At 43.3% G+C, this 16,670-nt stretch overlaps 1 protein-coding gene across 1 annotated transcript; it reads left to right on the forward strand.

The window, feature by feature from the left end:
* Nucleotides 1-1,498: 1,498 nt before the first annotated feature.
* Nucleotides 1,499-7,017, forward strand: LOC107379326 (putative transmembrane protein ZNF593OS). The gene is made up of 3 exons (XM_054740985.2): nt 1,499-1,666; nt 4,611-4,721; nt 6,638-7,017. The coding sequence occupies exons 1-3, from the start codon at nt 1,577-1,579 to the stop codon at nt 6,782-6,784; spliced, it is 348 nt and encodes a 115-aa protein (XP_054596960.2). The 5' UTR covers nt 1,499-1,576; the 3' UTR covers nt 6,785-7,017.
* The last annotated feature ends 9,653 nt before the right edge of the window (nt 7,018-16,670 follow it).

Consider the following 16,670-nt stretch of genomic DNA (forward strand, 5'->3'; position numbering starts at 1 on the left):
AGGAGTCGGTGAAAACAATGTCCCACTTCATCCTTGCAACTTTGACTTGAATGTAAATCACAGCTTTGTTTTTCTTTTAAAAAAAAGTAGTTATCATTGGGATTTATGTGGCTCCAGCCTTTTGTTCAGCTCCTCGCTCTTAAACTGGATTTACACTCGTGTTTAACACGTTTAACTTAATCCCTCCTAAACTGAAGATTCGTACCTGTGATCTTCGCCATGTTACTTACTTTTCTAAACCCGGCTCAAGATATTTTGTCTAATTTTCAGAGGTGTGGACTCGAGTCACATGACTTGGACTCGAGTCATTATTTTAGTGACTTCTGACTTAACTTGATAAAATCTATAAAGGCTTACGTCTTGACTAAGACTTAAACTCCAATGGCTTGCAACTTGAATCGACTTGCATCTGTTGACTTGATGTTGACTTGAGCACAAAAGTGGCAGGACATGGACAAAAATCATAAATGATTCTTTGTTCTGGGCTGAATCTTGTATGGCTAAATGAAGCAGCACTTTGTTTATAATCAGTTTCAGTTGTACTTTCTGCTTGTTTGAGCAAATAAATGAAGCTTTAATTCTGGAATTTATTTATTATCGTTGTCATTAAATTGAAGTTGGGCAGATGACCTGATTATGGCTTGAATATTCAAAGTTAAGGACTTGGACTTCCACATCATTGACTTTGGACTCGACTTGGACTTGGTTGTCTTTGACTTGGACTTGACTCGAGACTTGACTGGAAAGACTTGTGACTTGCAAAGCAGTGACTTGGTCAAACCTCATCTTATTTTAACTTATGAAAAATAAGAATAAGAATATTCTCCAAAATGAGCTTATCTCAGTTTATATGAATGACCTGCTTGTTATTTCCAAACGTTGTGGCACGTGCATTTTGCAGGAATTTTACACGATTATTATTCAGTCACAAGGTTTGTGCTATTTATCTGTTTGGACATTTCAGAGACCATGTTTTTAAGAAAGAAACTATAAGGAGTCTTATTTAGGTAATTTGACTTGCTTTCCACGAATGGGGCCTTTCCACAGGATGCATAAGCAAAACGTAACGTTAGCTAAACGTACTACGCAGCAGTTAGCTGCTGTTATAGTGGACGGGCGCGTTTCCAGTGGCTGTAAAAAGCAGCTTTTTGGATTCGTCCCAGAAGCACAGGGACGTGTTGCCTACGCTCCAGGTCTATTATTTTTTTATGCGCTATGCTTCCAAAACTCATCAACCTCCCGTTCATATCAGGCCAGACAGGAAGTCACACACAAAAGAAGAGTAAAACATCTGGAAACTTTCAAAATAAAAGTTACATGCAGATTTCCAGTACAGAAGCTAAACAATCTGCACATATGAACCTCCCCCTGCTCTCACTTCATTAGGACCACGCACACACACACACACACACACACACTTCCTCGCTCTCACGGGAGATGCACGGAAAGTGAAACGTCCCCCCTCACCACCGTAACGGGACACACACGGAAGCAAAACAGTCCGCGCACAGCTGAAGGAGAAACACAGAGACCGTTAGCAACCATTGGATAATCTGGTTGTCGTCTAGCCAAACCGATGCACTTCCCTGGGTCCTCCAGTCACTACGCACTTGTGCGTTTTGCAACAGAACACTGCTGGTGTGAGGGAAGATACCTGAGGGGAGGGGTGAGTGTTCAGTGACCGTGTTGTGTTCAAAACCTAGCTTTTTACAGATTTGTAATAACAGTCTTAAGTCTTGTTTGGTAAAACTTTAAAGCTGCAATGGCGAATCGACAGAAAAAGCTAGCTACTGCCTGCAAATATGGTCACGGAACACTCACCCCTCCCCTCGGATATCTTCCCCTGACCGTGTCCACCGGAACTGGAAACCTGCATTACCGGTTTCCTCTGGCAGTCGTTTTCCGTGACTTCAAATGGTGTTTTTCGTTTTGGTACTCTGGTAGTTTGTCCTAAAGTTGAAGCGGCAGCAGCCGGCTGTTTCTCCCACTCTGATATTATTGAGCCGTGAACCTCTCACACCAGTGGTGTTCTGTTGCTAAATGTGAAAGTGCGTAATGAACGGAGGATTCAAGGAAATGCAAAAGTGCAGCAAGACCGACAACCAAGTGGTCCAACAGCTGCTTTTAGTCCAAAACGTGATGGCAGGGGCTTTTGGACAAATGTGAGAGTACCACAATTTTTTTTTTTGCTTTTTTATCTCCTCAATATTTTATAATAGCTATACTATGCTACAAAGTTAAGATGCATGGAAAAATGTTTTAGGCTAACTTGTTGTCAAAATTAGCTAATGCAGCTTTAACCATTGTCTCAGAAATTTAGCGTGTTGCCTTTAGGGGTCAAATCTGAGATGCTTGTGGTTGAACGGGTGTGACTCGCCAGCTTTAACTAGCCGTTCTCTATAAACGCCCAGACACATCTGTGAGGAGTTTCTCAGTCATTGAAGAGCCACACAAGCTCTCACATGTGAACAATGGTGGCTTGTCCTGAGCATGTCCAAGTCGGATGTGCAGCGCTCCCCCCTGCGACGAGACGGGCAGATTAACGACGGTGATGTCATCCTGAACATCAGAAAATCTTCATTTTAGTTGTGCCACAGATGCAGATGGCTCCGGTTTTATCATGACTCACTGCAGTGAGATGGAGCTTCACCGAGGAGAAGAGTGGCACTAGGGGGTGGGACTAGGATGGGCAGAAAGGCGTGATGACGGCGTTTCATTGGCTGTTCAGCTCAAAGTACAGCGTGTACTCTGAAAATATTCCAGGCCCTAATGCATAGAAGGCTATAATGCTTACTGACCATGACAGCCTTTGTTGTTTCCATTTCTCTGAGCGAGATGATGGATGAATTTAATCAATCTTATTGTTTTGTCTAATTTCTGCATCTATAACCCAGATTTAGATTATTATAGAAAAGATTATTATAACATAAGCTCCAGTTTTCAGCAGAAACTAACTAATCCCTAGTTCATAGTTCCTGTAGTTTGTGGATTTCTAATGTGGTCAGAATGAGGAAATGCCTTCCAGCTTCCATGGTCATCTGAACACAAAGAGGACCCCCTGCCTGCCCCTGACTCAGATGTAAAGTTATTGGCACCATTCATGTGAACATGCTAATTTCCTCTTTTTAAAAAAATGGCATAAAGGAACACGTTATCATGAGCCGATCAGATAATTATACTAGAAAGTAAATTTAATGTGAACTTTTAAAAAAGTTCAGAGGTCATCAGGCAAGTCTTCATTTGAACCTTTTTAGGCCGATTTTCACTGATCGCAGCTTAAGAAACAGGATCCGGACTCCTGGAGTGAGATGTCAGGTTGTGTGGCTGCAAACACAAGCTGAGCTTCGCTCCGCACAACTACGAGCTCAGGCAAATGGAAATGTTGTCACATAACCCCCAGCTATCGGATGAAAAACACAGAGAATTAGAAAGTTTCAGTGTTTTGCTGTTTTTCATGGAGATTCCAGGGATTAATTCAATTTCTAACTCGGTAGAACTTCCGGCTCCGACAGCCAACTGCCAGTAAGTGTTTTCATGTTTGTTGTGTTGCTGAAATGGACGAATCATATCAGACAGTTCTTGTTTTGGAAGGAAGATGTTTGTGGAACGCGTGTGAAGGAAGGATTGGGTCTGAGGGTAATGCATTAAGACAGCTCTCGTGTGTGTGTGTGTGTGTGCGTGTGTGTGTGTGTGTGTGCGTGTGCGTGTGTGTGCGTGCGTGCGTGTGCGTGTGTGTGTGTGTGTGGAAGTGGGCGTGGTGTGGAAGTGGGCGTGTGTGGATAGCAGGAGGAAGGCTGTATAAAAAGGCGGATTGCAGGAAGGAGCTCTTTCACTGATTCGGGTTCATCCCCGTTTGGCATCATTTGGGTATTTTTTGTTTTGCTGATATTTTTCCGGAGTGTCCGTGGAAGTTTAAGGTCCCACTTCTTGTTGGCTTGTTTGTTTTCCCTTTTTTTTTTTTTCGCAAAAGGTGAGAAATCCCGGGCTTTTCCCATGACTGACTTGGGTCAAAAGGAGCCACTTTTAAAGCTCGGGTTAACTGACTTTTACATTTTTTTCTTTTTTACCTCCAACCATGTTGGTGCACTAATGCGTCACATGTGTTTTCCCTTCTCGGTTCTCGGTCGCCCTTCTCACCATTTCAAGATCACATCTGAGTTAAACACGACTTTCCCGATCCTAAAGGAAACACCTGGTTTTCAGCTCATGATGCACAAACCCTTTGGTCCTTTATTGTGTTTGGAGGCTTTTTAGATGAGGTCATGTCTTTTTTAAAGAAAATTCCCCATTTTACATTTAAAATATTATTATAGTGCCTTGGTTGTTCTTGGCCCAGCAACCGTGGACCAACAACCGTGCCTTGATATGGTTTTCTCATGACGCACTCGGCTGTATCAAGCACCACTGCACAGTCTTTTTCATCTTTTAACCTTCTGTAATAGTTTTTCAACACTGGGTCCGTTTATGACGCAGTATAAATTTGGGCTTTGGTGATTTGGTTCAAATCTGGTTCAAACTCCGAAACGACGAGAGAAGGCAATGCTGAATTTCTTTCATATTATAAGTGAAATCAAGTCCTTTTTCTTTTGACCATTTTCTTCCTCCATTAGGTCGCCGACGACCTCAGCGCTTCCCTCCCCGCTAAACCGACCTACATCCCATCAGCAGACATGATCATCAGACTAGGACGACTGACGCCCGGATACTTTCGCCTTCTCCAGGTATTTTAACGAAAACGCATCATTTCTGTTCAAACTGGGACATTAGCTGTAATTTTTATCCATGAGGACAAACATACTTTTTAAACACGTTTCTCTGTTTCAGTGGACTTTTGTGCTCCTGGTTTATATCCCGGTTGAACAGCTTTTAGAGAAGGGAGCTCATGCTGTTGAGACCCTAGATCTTCTTTCGTGGCTCCATAATTAGGGGTGACACTAATCATTTCCCCTCTGCTCCTTTTGTTCCCTCTCATCAACATAATCCCGTAGTCTCCGAGCAGGTCTCATCTTTTGTTTGGTATAAAAACTGAACATTAGAACAATAATATAAGTTTTTCATATTCCACTATTGTGTTGGGTGGAGGTCAAAGGTCATCCCTGCACAAACTAAAGCTTGCTTCAATTATTTAAATACTGAAACAATTTGTATTTTGCCAACATGCTATTTTGGTCTCATTTCTTGTGGACACAGTGCCCGATTGTGAACGTCTGTCTGAGCTTTTTATTTGCTGACTTGTATCTGAGCTGCAGGCACTAAAGAGGGTCACAGAGAGCAGGCAGGGACACCTATAGACGTGACCTCGTTGTTTCAGGGTTGATGCTTGGTTTGTTTCCACGCATCACCCTGATGAGGGAATGTTGTGTCCCTGTTCTACTTAAATCTTCTGATGACGTTTGTCCCATGTTTTAAAGGTGCAATATGTTATTATTGTATTAATTTCTACGAGCGGGTAAGAGTCGGACTGTTGCTTCTCCTCTGTCAGGGATGTCCCAGCGGGTGGGTTGGGGGTGGTCCGACAGTGGCCCGAAGAGGACATCCACCAGCCCTACGGCGAACCCGATATTCTGGGATGTTCCAGAACTCACAGATTGCCAGTCTGCCTTTGGGTGAAGCTGGCTAGAGGCTAACGTTTAGCTAACAATGCTAACGGTGTTAACTAATTAACTGCCAGCCCGTTTCCTGATCAGAAAAGCCCTTCGCTGCCAGCACTTTTCAGCGTTTTCACTGTTTTTTTTAAGAGTCACAGAACGTTGCTCTCTATGATGATGTCAACACCAAAACAACCAAAACAAAGAGGAGACTCGCCTCTTACATCAGAAAGAATCTGCGTGTTTCGAGCGTTATCTGTTCTCTCATCATCCGTTGTCGAATTGTGATCGGCAAAAGTTTTTCGGGTTCACGCCTCACTTTTTTTACAGCAGCGGCCCAAAACGATCTCCACATGGATTTTCTGCTTCCTGGTCACGTGAAGTATGACATACGCAGATGAAGATCGGCTTTAGAGCTGGGATGTTTGTTCTCACAGTGCGGGGGCTTGTCCTGACGCCCACAGAGTGAAAAACGCTCTGTAAATGAGTTAACCCCTTAGTATTCCAGCATCCCGCCCATGGGACAAAACCCCATTGTGTTCATTAAACCTGGAAATTTAAGGGGTTAAGGACTTTACATTTTGACTTATAGCTGAAAAACAAAATGAGGCCTAATTTGAAAGAATACCTTTTTACAGTCCTAATAAGTCAAATGTTAGACGTGTTAATTATTAATCTGACCCTAACCCTAAACTTTAGTCATCAATGGCAGTTAATGAGTTAACGACAGACAGTCTGCTTTAAAAGAAAGTCTCAAGCTACTTTTTCAGTTACCAACAACTCAACATTACAGTTAAATATATTTATCTACATATCAACTTACTACGTCTGACTCGTCTTCTCTTGTCATCTAAAATCTACGGAGAAAGTATCTTGTTTGGAAAATGGGCTGCAGTACCCACATTTGACCTCAGGCTGTCATTTTTGCTTCATTCTTACATATTGCACCTTAAAACTCTGGTAGAAATGCTTTGAAAATGTCCATGTCCATCTTTTTTAAAAATCTGAAGTGACCTTTTTAAATGTAGTTATATTTTCCCTTTCTGCAGAGGCAGGTTGCCGGTGAGGTGCAGACGCAGCCGCAGGACCGCGCCATCAATCAGATAGCCATGATGCTGGCCATCATGGGTCTGAGTTTGTCCTACTACAGCGCCAAACAGATGACGGAGAAGGTCCACGTCCAGCCTGCACCCTGAAGAGACTCGACTGTGGAGAGCGCAGACGAACCAAAGAGAAGTGGAGCGAAGGAGCAAAGTGAAGTTGCAGCAATGTCCACCAGGACCGCAAGTCCTTCATTGGTCAAATTCACACTTGGACAATAAGTTTCAGGGATCCTTCTGACATCATGGGCTGCTATTAAGTCTTTTTTACCATACCTTATGTTCCCAGAACCTTCGGGGGCTTGTGGGAGGGGCTGGCTCTGGTCACAGAGAGGACGAGTTTGGGTGGGTGATCAAACCCGAATCGATGTCTGAGCATTAGTCGTTGCAGTAGCACACGCTTGCAAGATGCCATCAAGTAATAAACAAAAACTAACTGTGAAGAAAAAGTTACATTTTATGAACTTTTATACATTTTTTAGGGACGGCTGATTGCAAACGAGTTGTTTTGCAATGAAGTGATGCCAGACGAGTTGATGAAGTCGGCCTAAAACATCTAGATATCTGATTTTCATGAGCAAAAGTAATGTCCTTGTGAACAGATCGGTCAGTAGCTGTACTCTAATGTCGACATGAGCTGTATCTGTCTGAGATTCTGTGAATATTTTGCACAAAACTGCCGAAACCTTTTAAAATACTACAGTGGATCTGCAAAGGGGCGTCGCCTTTCTCACTGTCGTGTGATGTCACTGTTTTGACTAAATTCTAGGAAGCCTTGCGAGTGAGTGAGTGAGTGAGTGAGTGAGTGAGCCTTTTAACTTTGCAGAATCTACTGACGTTTCACTTTATGAATGCGTGTGTGTGTGCCGATCCAAAGTTTCACGAGTCTTGTTTTTGTTGATGAATGATTGTGTCACTTTACTTTGTAAGGGTTTAATAAAGCTGTGAACGTTTTGAATGGGGTGCACAGTGGCTGTTTTCACGAGTTTGAATATTCTGTCGAAACCGCCCGAGGTGGGCGTAAACGCTTCGAGGCTGGCTGGCACGCACCGCTGCAGAACTACTGAATTTCCTGCATCAGAGAATCGGTGGTTTTCTTTTGCAGGCAACAGGACGTGGTCAGCCTGATGCACACGCTACGTCTCCAAATGAGGCGGCAGTTTATCAAACATTTTTCTTATCGCATTAATGCAAATGTCATGCCATGATGGCTTAGTTGGACACCATTGTTTCCCTGAAGACGATTAGGTAAGTGTCAGGAAAGAATGCTGAAGTAATGCTCCAAGACAGCTTCTCGTCTCCCGTTGACGTCTGACTCTTGAGTTGAGGATGGGCAGCTTACATCCTCCCTATTTGGATCACCTCCGTAAAAAAACACAGATCTGTATTTTCAGCAGACGCGTGATGTTCGCACAGCAGCTGCTTTCCTGCACGTTACCTCTTTTCCTTTGCAGGGCGTGGAGTTCACCAACCGCGCATGCCTGCTCACAGGCTGATGTGATGCCCTTTGACAGCCCGGAACCTCGTTGGGCGCCACGTGTCGACATCTGCCCACGCCAAGCCCTGCCCCGTGTTCGCTTGCTCTGGCGTCTCACTGGGTAAAACAGCCTCACGCTGATGCTAGCGTGAAGCAGCGACCCTTAACGGAGAGCGCTCATTGGTTAACCGGTGGCGCGTCACAAATGTCGGCCTGTTCCTGCGCGGAAACAAAAGGATAAGGTCATTGGTGGGGAATGTGGAAGGGAGAAACCTTTTTTTTTTTTACAGCTGACAAGTCAAAACAAAGCCTGAGTAATCAAATAAGGGTTTTGTAGGTTTTCAAGCACAAAATCCCAAAACTGCAGGTTTGACAATGAAACTATGAGGCCCATCAGATGAGTTTAATTCACTTTCTTCCAACAAACGCGTCTATAGGAGAATTTGTAGCTGCTGCATGGATCTAGTTTTTACTGGGCTTTACAGAGGATGAAGCTGAATCTCATAAATGCTGTAGGCGATTCTAAGCTCGTGATATCTGTAAGAATATTTGAATCACTACTGTGATTCATAACAAAATGGAGATCTAGGCTCTTCCAAGTCCCAGAAAACCACCATGATGTATTCTCAGGAGCTTCGTTCACCCCAGAGCACTGTGAAGTTTAATTGTGGACATCCCTGGTCTTATTTTGGTCTGAGAAACTGCAGCATGCACATGCTCAGCTGGAGGACGGGTCCACTGTTGTGACTGGAGTCAAACGTGCCGACTGCAGAGAACAAAATGTCTCAGATCCTGGACACTTTTGCCCGGCAGCACCGTCTGCAGCATCTTTATCTGGCTACTTGTCTCCGAATAAAATACTTTTACTTAATAAAACTGCACTTAAATGTACCCTTTAATTAAACACACCGTGATGTTTCCAAGACCACTCGTGTCTTATCTTTTATTCTTTTAAACGATCGTGCCCACAACGTTTAGTCTCTCAATCTGCGGCCTTCATTTGGTTAGGATTAACCACAAAGCTGCTTATCTCTGGATTTGAGCTGAAAAGGTTTTTTTTTTTTCTCCAGAGGGTTTCTGTGTTTTTACTTAACTGATTAAGTCATCCAGTCCAATAAAAAAAGTTGATTCGAAAGCTAAAACGCTGAAATGATTTTGCTGACAATGAGGACACGTGTGAGCGTCTTTTAACAACATAAGATAATCACACATTTTAAAAAAATCCTCTTAAATTTCTGGTGGTATTTTTGCCACAATATAAACATAATTTATTAGTGCAGCCAGGATTTTATATATATATATATATATATATATATATATATATATATATATATATATATATATATATGTATATATATTTCCTTCTCACCCTTCGAGGGTGGTCTCATCCTTCCAAGCTCGGATCCTCTACCAGAGGCCCAGGAGCTTGAGGGTTCTGCGGTATCTGAGCTGCTCCTACAGCTGCACTTTTCTGGACTGAGATGTCTGATGCTTTGCTTGTGATCTGCTGTAGCCACTCCTCCAGTTTGGGGGGTTACTGCCCCGATGACCACGAGCACCACCGATGTCTTCACTGTCCAGGCTTTGTCAAGTTCTTCTTTGAGGCTCTGGTACTTCTCTAGTTTCTCGTGTTCCTCGTGCTCGAGCAAGACACCCCTACCAGAGTCTTACTCCACTCCCACTTCCTGTTTGCAAAACACACAGCAGCATTGTGACATTATATGGTACCAGCTTACATCACAGGGTACGTCTTAGCCAATAGCGATGGCAAATCTAAATTCTAATGTAGTGCAGAGTTTTTACCTGAGGAGGGCGCAACATGGACAGTTTTAGGCAGAATATTTAAATTTTAACTAAGATGCACTAAAGTGCCAAACAATTGAGTTACATCAGCAAAATAAGGTTGATTTTGTGGTGACTTGCTCTTATAAAGGCATGCAAATGTATTTACAGCTTTACAAATGAAAAAGATAATTGTTTTAAGCTAGCTTGTTTTGCAAATTTGCTGCTGTAGCTTTAAATCATAGCATCTGAGTAGTTTTTTTTTTCATTTTGCTTGTTTTCACCGATTCAAAAGGAAGAATTCCTGTCGGCAAGCCATGAACGAGCTTTCCTTTATTGTTCAAACTCTTTTGTAAAGCGTCCAGTCTAAACTCAGACAGTTCCTTTTGTTAATAAAGATCCACATCCTGAGAATGTTGTTGTAGCCTCTGGTAGTTTTGATGGACGCCGCTTTAATTCAGCCGCTGTTTGAACAGAGCGGGAGCTCTAAGCTGTTGATTTCCTGTCTGTATTTGTGGGAAATGCTTTTGAGAATCCCAGCGGCTGCGAGAGTCGGATCTGGAAACAGGGAGCGGTGTGGGAAAACCGCGCTCTCACTCAGCTTTTAAGTGCCGCACACTCTCATCTCACAGAGGCATCTCTGTCATTAGGTGTTCATGAATGTTTTCTTTTATAAAAAGGCATCTGGACCTGTTGAAAATGTCTAACTACTAACTAGTGTTGTGTTAGCTCCGTTTTACTCTACCAACATAAAGTTTCGTCACTCAGGGACGTGGAATCCCCTTTCTCAGCATGTTAGGCTGTCACTTATGGCCCCCAGCAGCCATACCTTCAGATCATGTGACATGATTCTCAGTGGTAAACATCTTCTTACATAAGCTGTGACATGACATGGCACTTAATTTTAGCTAATCTGTATGAGAAGAAACAGTGATTTAAACATGGAAGTTAAAAGGGCCCCAAGTGGTTGGCTGCAGAATACATTTTAAGTCCCGCCATTTGCATGTAAACAAATGGGGGCAGAGTTATTGTAAATAAATAAATAAATAAAACACAAGTATATATGAATTTTCCAAATTCCTGTTCAACAAATCACGATGGAGCCTTCAAAGGAACCATATCATGCAAAACTCATCTCTTGTACTGCCATGGGGGGTATCTACTCCAAACATGACAAAAAATATTCACCCTCCTCTTTACTGTCAGCGTATGTTTTCAATAATGATGTGCCTAAAACAAGTCATTTCAAAAAGTCTCCATTTGTGATGTCACAAACAGGCAAATTAGAATAGAACCACTTCTCAAGTGCAAGAGAGAGCTGCTGCTGGAGGAGCAGTGGCTCTACTCTGAGTCCCTACCTTATATTGGAGCTTCTCAGCATAAAGCAGCCTGAGTGAGGGGTGGATGTGGATTCGGCCAACTCCAGCTTGTTTTCTTAAAGAGATACTTTCCACATAGCCAGTTTGTGCTAAAATTACCCTTCACAGGGTATTAAAAGGCCACCCAGCCCCTATCGCCCCCTTTGGCCACATTATCCCACTTGCAACTCCACCCCATGGCATGCTTTGTTGGGCCTGCCACTGCAGTCTGGCTGCAGCACGTTTCCTACATAGATCATGAACACAGCTAATTTGTTTAATTTAGTGACGAACTCATGTAGACACTAAGGAAAGCTGGGAGATGCTTCAGCTGTTAGATTCAGGTGTTAAAAAGACAAACGCACAGTGAGGAGATAGATTTTGGTTATAAAAATTAACACTAGGGGGTGCTAAAACTGTCGAGTTCCCCTTTAAAGTGGCAGAGTGCTGAAACGGCTCATTCTGAAAGGAACTGAAAATGTTGAATATAAAACAGTTTAAATCACTTGATGTGAGAGGGATTTTGTGCAAAGAATTGGATTGTGTGTGTGTGTGTGTGTGTGTGTGTGCATGATCCTTACAAGCTGTCCCTCGTATTAAAAACAACAGATCTGCCTTCGCAACCACGTCAAATACAACACCAGTCCATGTCATTGAAGGGGAGAAGAGAAGGAAACTGACAGTGGCAACAATATTTATGTTTATGTTTATTTATTTGGCAGATGCTTTTATCCAAAGCGACTTACAATTTATAACCTATAGGGCATGTTGTGATCTGTGGGGGAAACCGGAGTACCCGGGGGAAACCCACGCATGCATGGGGAGAACACGCAACTCCATGCAGAAAGGCCGCAGCCGAGTTTCGAACCTGCAACCTTCGTGCTGCGAGGCAACAGTGCTGACCACTGCGCCACCATGCAGCCCAGCATTTACAGCACTGAAAGCCTTCAGCTAATACGTTTATTTTATTTTCCTTTAGTGGCTGGAAATTCACCATCACTGCTTAAACTTTCACAGCAAGCTGAGGAATTATCACCGACGACCCAATACGTCCTGCCATGAAATACCGTATGTAAGATTGAGAAACTGTAGAGTAGGACAACCTCTGGGCTGTTTTTTGTTCTCAGAAGCTCTACGTTGCTGTGCATCCATCTGCTGAATGCAGACTTGGGCCCTCCCGTGGCTTCACTTCTGCATCTCATCTCCTCATACCTGCATGTGTCGACTTTAAATGTCTGTTTTGTTGCTGCATGGCCCTCCAACCCTATCTGCAACTGGCTTCTTCCAGCGCCTTTTTTGACGCTGCTGAATCACGCGGCTCCAGATAAAGTTCTAGTTTCACTGAATAGCTGCACCTGGGTTTCACACCCAACGACGCTATAAAGAGAATTTACATCCGAATGATAGTTTTTAGTTTCTAATCCCCTCGTGTCATTTCTCTGCCCACCCCCCACCCCGAATCCCTGCAGCTAATCTTTCATTGGCGCCGGCCCCTCATCTCCTCTTTACTGAGATAAATCAGACCGAGCACGGGTTAATTTTGGATCAAACATGTGAAGACAGGTGTGGACAGGCAACAGAGAGACTCCGGCTTGCAAGGAGGCATGTGGCGATTCACATATGTGGATGCAGCTCGTAAACTCGGGAGGTGGGGGGGTTTCGTTTAGCTGGAACTGGCTGGGGACTCAGCACCTGAAAATTTACTGCCACTGCAGTCTCATTAAATATTTTCCAAACAAAAATGGCTTCCTGTTGCTTGGAGGAGTGGTCAGCTGATGGACCAAACCTATAGGACTGTTCGGAACTCTATGTTACAGTTTAGTCGATGGAAGGCGGGTATTGCCCAGGCGAGCTGGTGTGATTGTGTTGCACAACAGGATTTATGTCCGTTATCTTATTGCCACTGCTGCTCATGTTCTTCCATAGACGCATGCGAGTCGAACGGCCCCCTCCTCACCTTGTGCTGTCACTGAGCATGCACAGGCTTGTTATTGTAGGTTGACTGGGACAATTCAATTATAAAGGGTCAAAATATGAAAAATAAGAAACAAAATTAAAGGTTTATTCATTTTTTTTACCTCTAAACCAGCAGATCAGTCGATATTTGTACAAAATCATGTAAAAATTCTCTTCTTTTGTCATTTTTATCACAATGTATATCCATTTGTATTATTAGAAAGTTTTATTTTTACTATTTGGAACTATTCTCTGAACCAGAGGTTGACCAGTATTGGTTTTTCTATTGTTGATTCCAATGCCGATATGTCAGATGATAGCCGATATGTACGCCGATTTTTATGGGCTGATTTCCATGGTCGATGTCTTGACATTTTCCACCTTATTTTCATTCTAAAATGCAGAGGTGTGGACTCGAGTCACATGACTTGGACTCGAGTCAGACTCGAGTCATTATTTTAATGACTTCTGACTTGACTTGATATAATCTGTAAAGACGACATGACTGGGACTTGAACGCCAATGGCTTGTGACTTGAATCGACTTGCATCTGTTGACTTGATGATGACTTGAGCATATTTGACATGGACAAAAATCATGAATCATTCTTCGCTCTGGGTTTGATCGTGTAGTACTGCTAAAAGCAGCAGCACTTTGTTTATAATCAAGTTCAGTTTCACTTTCTGCTTGTTTGAGCAAATAAATGAAGCTTTAAGAAGCTTTAAATCTGGAATTTACTTATTATCATTGTCACTAAATTGAAGTTGGACAGATGACTTGATTGTGACTTGAAAATTCAAAGTTAAGGACTTGGACTTGACTTGGACTTCCACATCATTGAATTGGACTTGACTTGAGACTTGACGGGAAAGACTTACTTGTGACTTGCAAAGCAGTGAATGTGTCACACCTCTGCTAAAATGTTACTAATAACATCAATTGATGCACATAATTTCTGAAGCTGAATCAGTTCATGAACTCTGAATTTAACCAACTGTTCAATGTTAACTTTGTGCACTGTTCAGTGTTAAAGTCAGACGCCTAAATAAAGTTAACTTTGTGTATTTTTATGCAAATGTCATTAATAAACATAAAATACATTTAATTAAATCCTACAACAGCACCAGGCTGCCCAAAGCATGTGGCTGTCTTCAAATCAGCTTTACTAAGGACAACTATCAGCCCACGCAGATGCATAAAAACGTGAAATATCGGCCCGATATATGAGTCTACCCATACTTTGAACATCTGTATAACATATGAAACAGTTAGGGCTCATAATGGCCCAGGGGTAGCGTGGTGAGGGTGGACATGGACAAATGAGGAATGTAGTGACAAGAACCGCAAGCTATGGATTTATCTAGCATTCATTAGTACATCCATCCATCCATTGTCTGAACCCGCTTGTCCACGTAGGGTCGCGGGGGGGACTGGTGTCTATCTCCAGCGGTCAACGGGCAATCAGGTGGGGTACACCCTGGACACAGTGCCAGTCCATCGCAGGGCAACACCCGGAGCACCCGGAGAGAACCCATGCATGCACAGGGAGAACATGCAAACTCCATGCAGAAAGATCCCAGGCCGGGAAGCGAACCCAGGACCTTCTTGCTGCAAGGCAACAGCTCTAACCACTGTGCCACTGCGCCTAGTCTGCATATTTCCTGTTCATCCTGAAACATAAGTGGTGCTCCACCACTCTTCTTTGTTTTTTTTTCTCATGTTCAACAAAAGCATTAGCAGCTAAGGCTAGCTAAGGCTAGCTTTAGCAGTAGCTCGGGCAAATGTTAGCTGTAGTTTGGCCTACCATGCTGTGGTTAGCATTAACCTGACCAAAGTTTCATGGCTGCTAACTCCCACGCACTGAGTGTGAGACACGCACATTTGATCCTCTTCACACGCTCTCATGCCACACCTCTGATATCTCACACTACAGAATCAGCGCCATAGGTTGATCGTTTCATAATTTGTAAATTTATTAATTTCTGTTGTTTAAAATCTGAGCAGCATCACAGTTTTAAACGTTATTTTGTTTTTTGTTTTCCTTCCGACTGTGAACTTCAATTTTCTGTTGGGCGAAACTGTCGGCCGCTTTGTTGGAGAAGCGCCTGCGGCTGTGTTGTGTGCAAACTGACAATAAAATTAAACTGACAGCTAGCTTAAAGTAATAGGTTCTCAGCTGGTTTGAACAGGTTGGGGAGAAAAAGTCCTGCATAATTGAAAAATGGTTGAAAACATTGTGACTCCTTTTTGCCTTCGGGTTATTTTGCGTGCAATCATCTCACTCTGCAAATGTGCAAATGCGTGTTTGCACATAAACTCTCATATATGTTCATAGACAATGCAAGCATCTAAGGTTTAAAAGCAACAAGTGGGTTCAGGTAGTGAACCCAGGTTTCCTGCTAAGTCATGTGACCCCCCCACCCCCACCCCAACCCTCCAACAAAAATAAACCAGCTGAGTCATGTTGCCAAACTCTCCTCTCCACGTCCCAGAAATACATTGCAACAAGAGAGCTATTCTTCTAACGAGGACATGATTTTGAGTTACTGCTGTGACTAAAAGTGTGTGAATAAAAATAAGGAGGGAACATTTCAGAAGGAAATATTCTTACGTTCCTTTAAGGAGTTCGCCCAACCAATCTCCATTTGTTTTGTGGATTTGGAGAAGGCTTCCCTCAGGGTCCCTATGGGGGTACTTCAGGAGTACGGGGTACCAGGCCCTCTTATACGGGCTGCTAGGTCCCTAACTGGTGTCAGAGCTTGGTTTGCATTGCTCACGTTTCCGGTGAGAGATAGACTCGCAAAGGCTCTCCTTTGTCACCGATTCTGTTCATAACTTTCATGGACAGTATTTCTAGGTTCAACCAAGGTGTTGAGGGGATCCGTTTTGGTGACCCGAGGATTGGGCCTCTGCTTTTTGCAGATGATGTGGTCCAGGTGGCTTCATCAGAACATCACTGGAGTGGTTCGCAGCAGAGTGTGAAACAGCTGGGATGAGAATCAGCTCCTCTAAATCTGAGACCATTGTCTTGAGTCGGAAAAGGGTACTCCTGGTGAGGTTTTCTGGGCACGTGCAACCGGGAGAAGACCTAAAGGAAGACCCAGAATACAATGGAGGGACTATGTCTCTCGGCTGGCCAGGGAATGCATTGGGATTCTCCCGGAGGAGCTGGGGTTACCAAGTGTTATCAAGAATTCAACAAGAGTGAAGTTGTGAAGCAGACAGCTGAGACACCAACGTTGCTGTTGCATCAACCAATCACAGACGTGCGATCACCATTGTGTCAACAAACGGTCAAAAGTTTGGGTTCTACTAAATTTTCATTGAGTGCAAGAGAGCCTTTGTGTCAATGGATATTGGTTCTGTCTGTTCATCCACGAGCATTCTCTGTGTGTGTGTGTGTGTATTA

Source organism: Nothobranchius furzeri, chromosome 5 (genome assembly GCF_043380555.1).
Source record: "Nothobranchius furzeri strain GRZ-AD chromosome 5, NfurGRZ-RIMD1, whole genome shotgun sequence".
Classification (NCBI taxonomy): Eukaryota; Metazoa; Chordata; class Actinopteri; order Cyprinodontiformes; family Nothobranchiidae; genus Nothobranchius; species Nothobranchius furzeri.

Excerpts from the sequence above, each read along its gene's own strand:
- LOC107379326 (XM_054740985.2), top strand. The coding sequence starts at position 1,577 with ATGCACTTCCCTGGGTCCTCCAGTCACTACGCACTTGTGCGTTTTGCA. Across the intron at positions 1,667-4,610 it reads GAAGATACCTGAGGGGAGGG|GTCGCCGACGACCTCAGCGC; the intron begins GTGAGTGTTCAG and ends TTCCTCCATTAG. Across the intron at positions 4,722-6,637 it reads GATACTTTCGCCTTCTCCAG|AGGCAGGTTGCCGGTGAGGT; the intron begins GTATTTTAACGA and ends CCCTTTCTGCAG.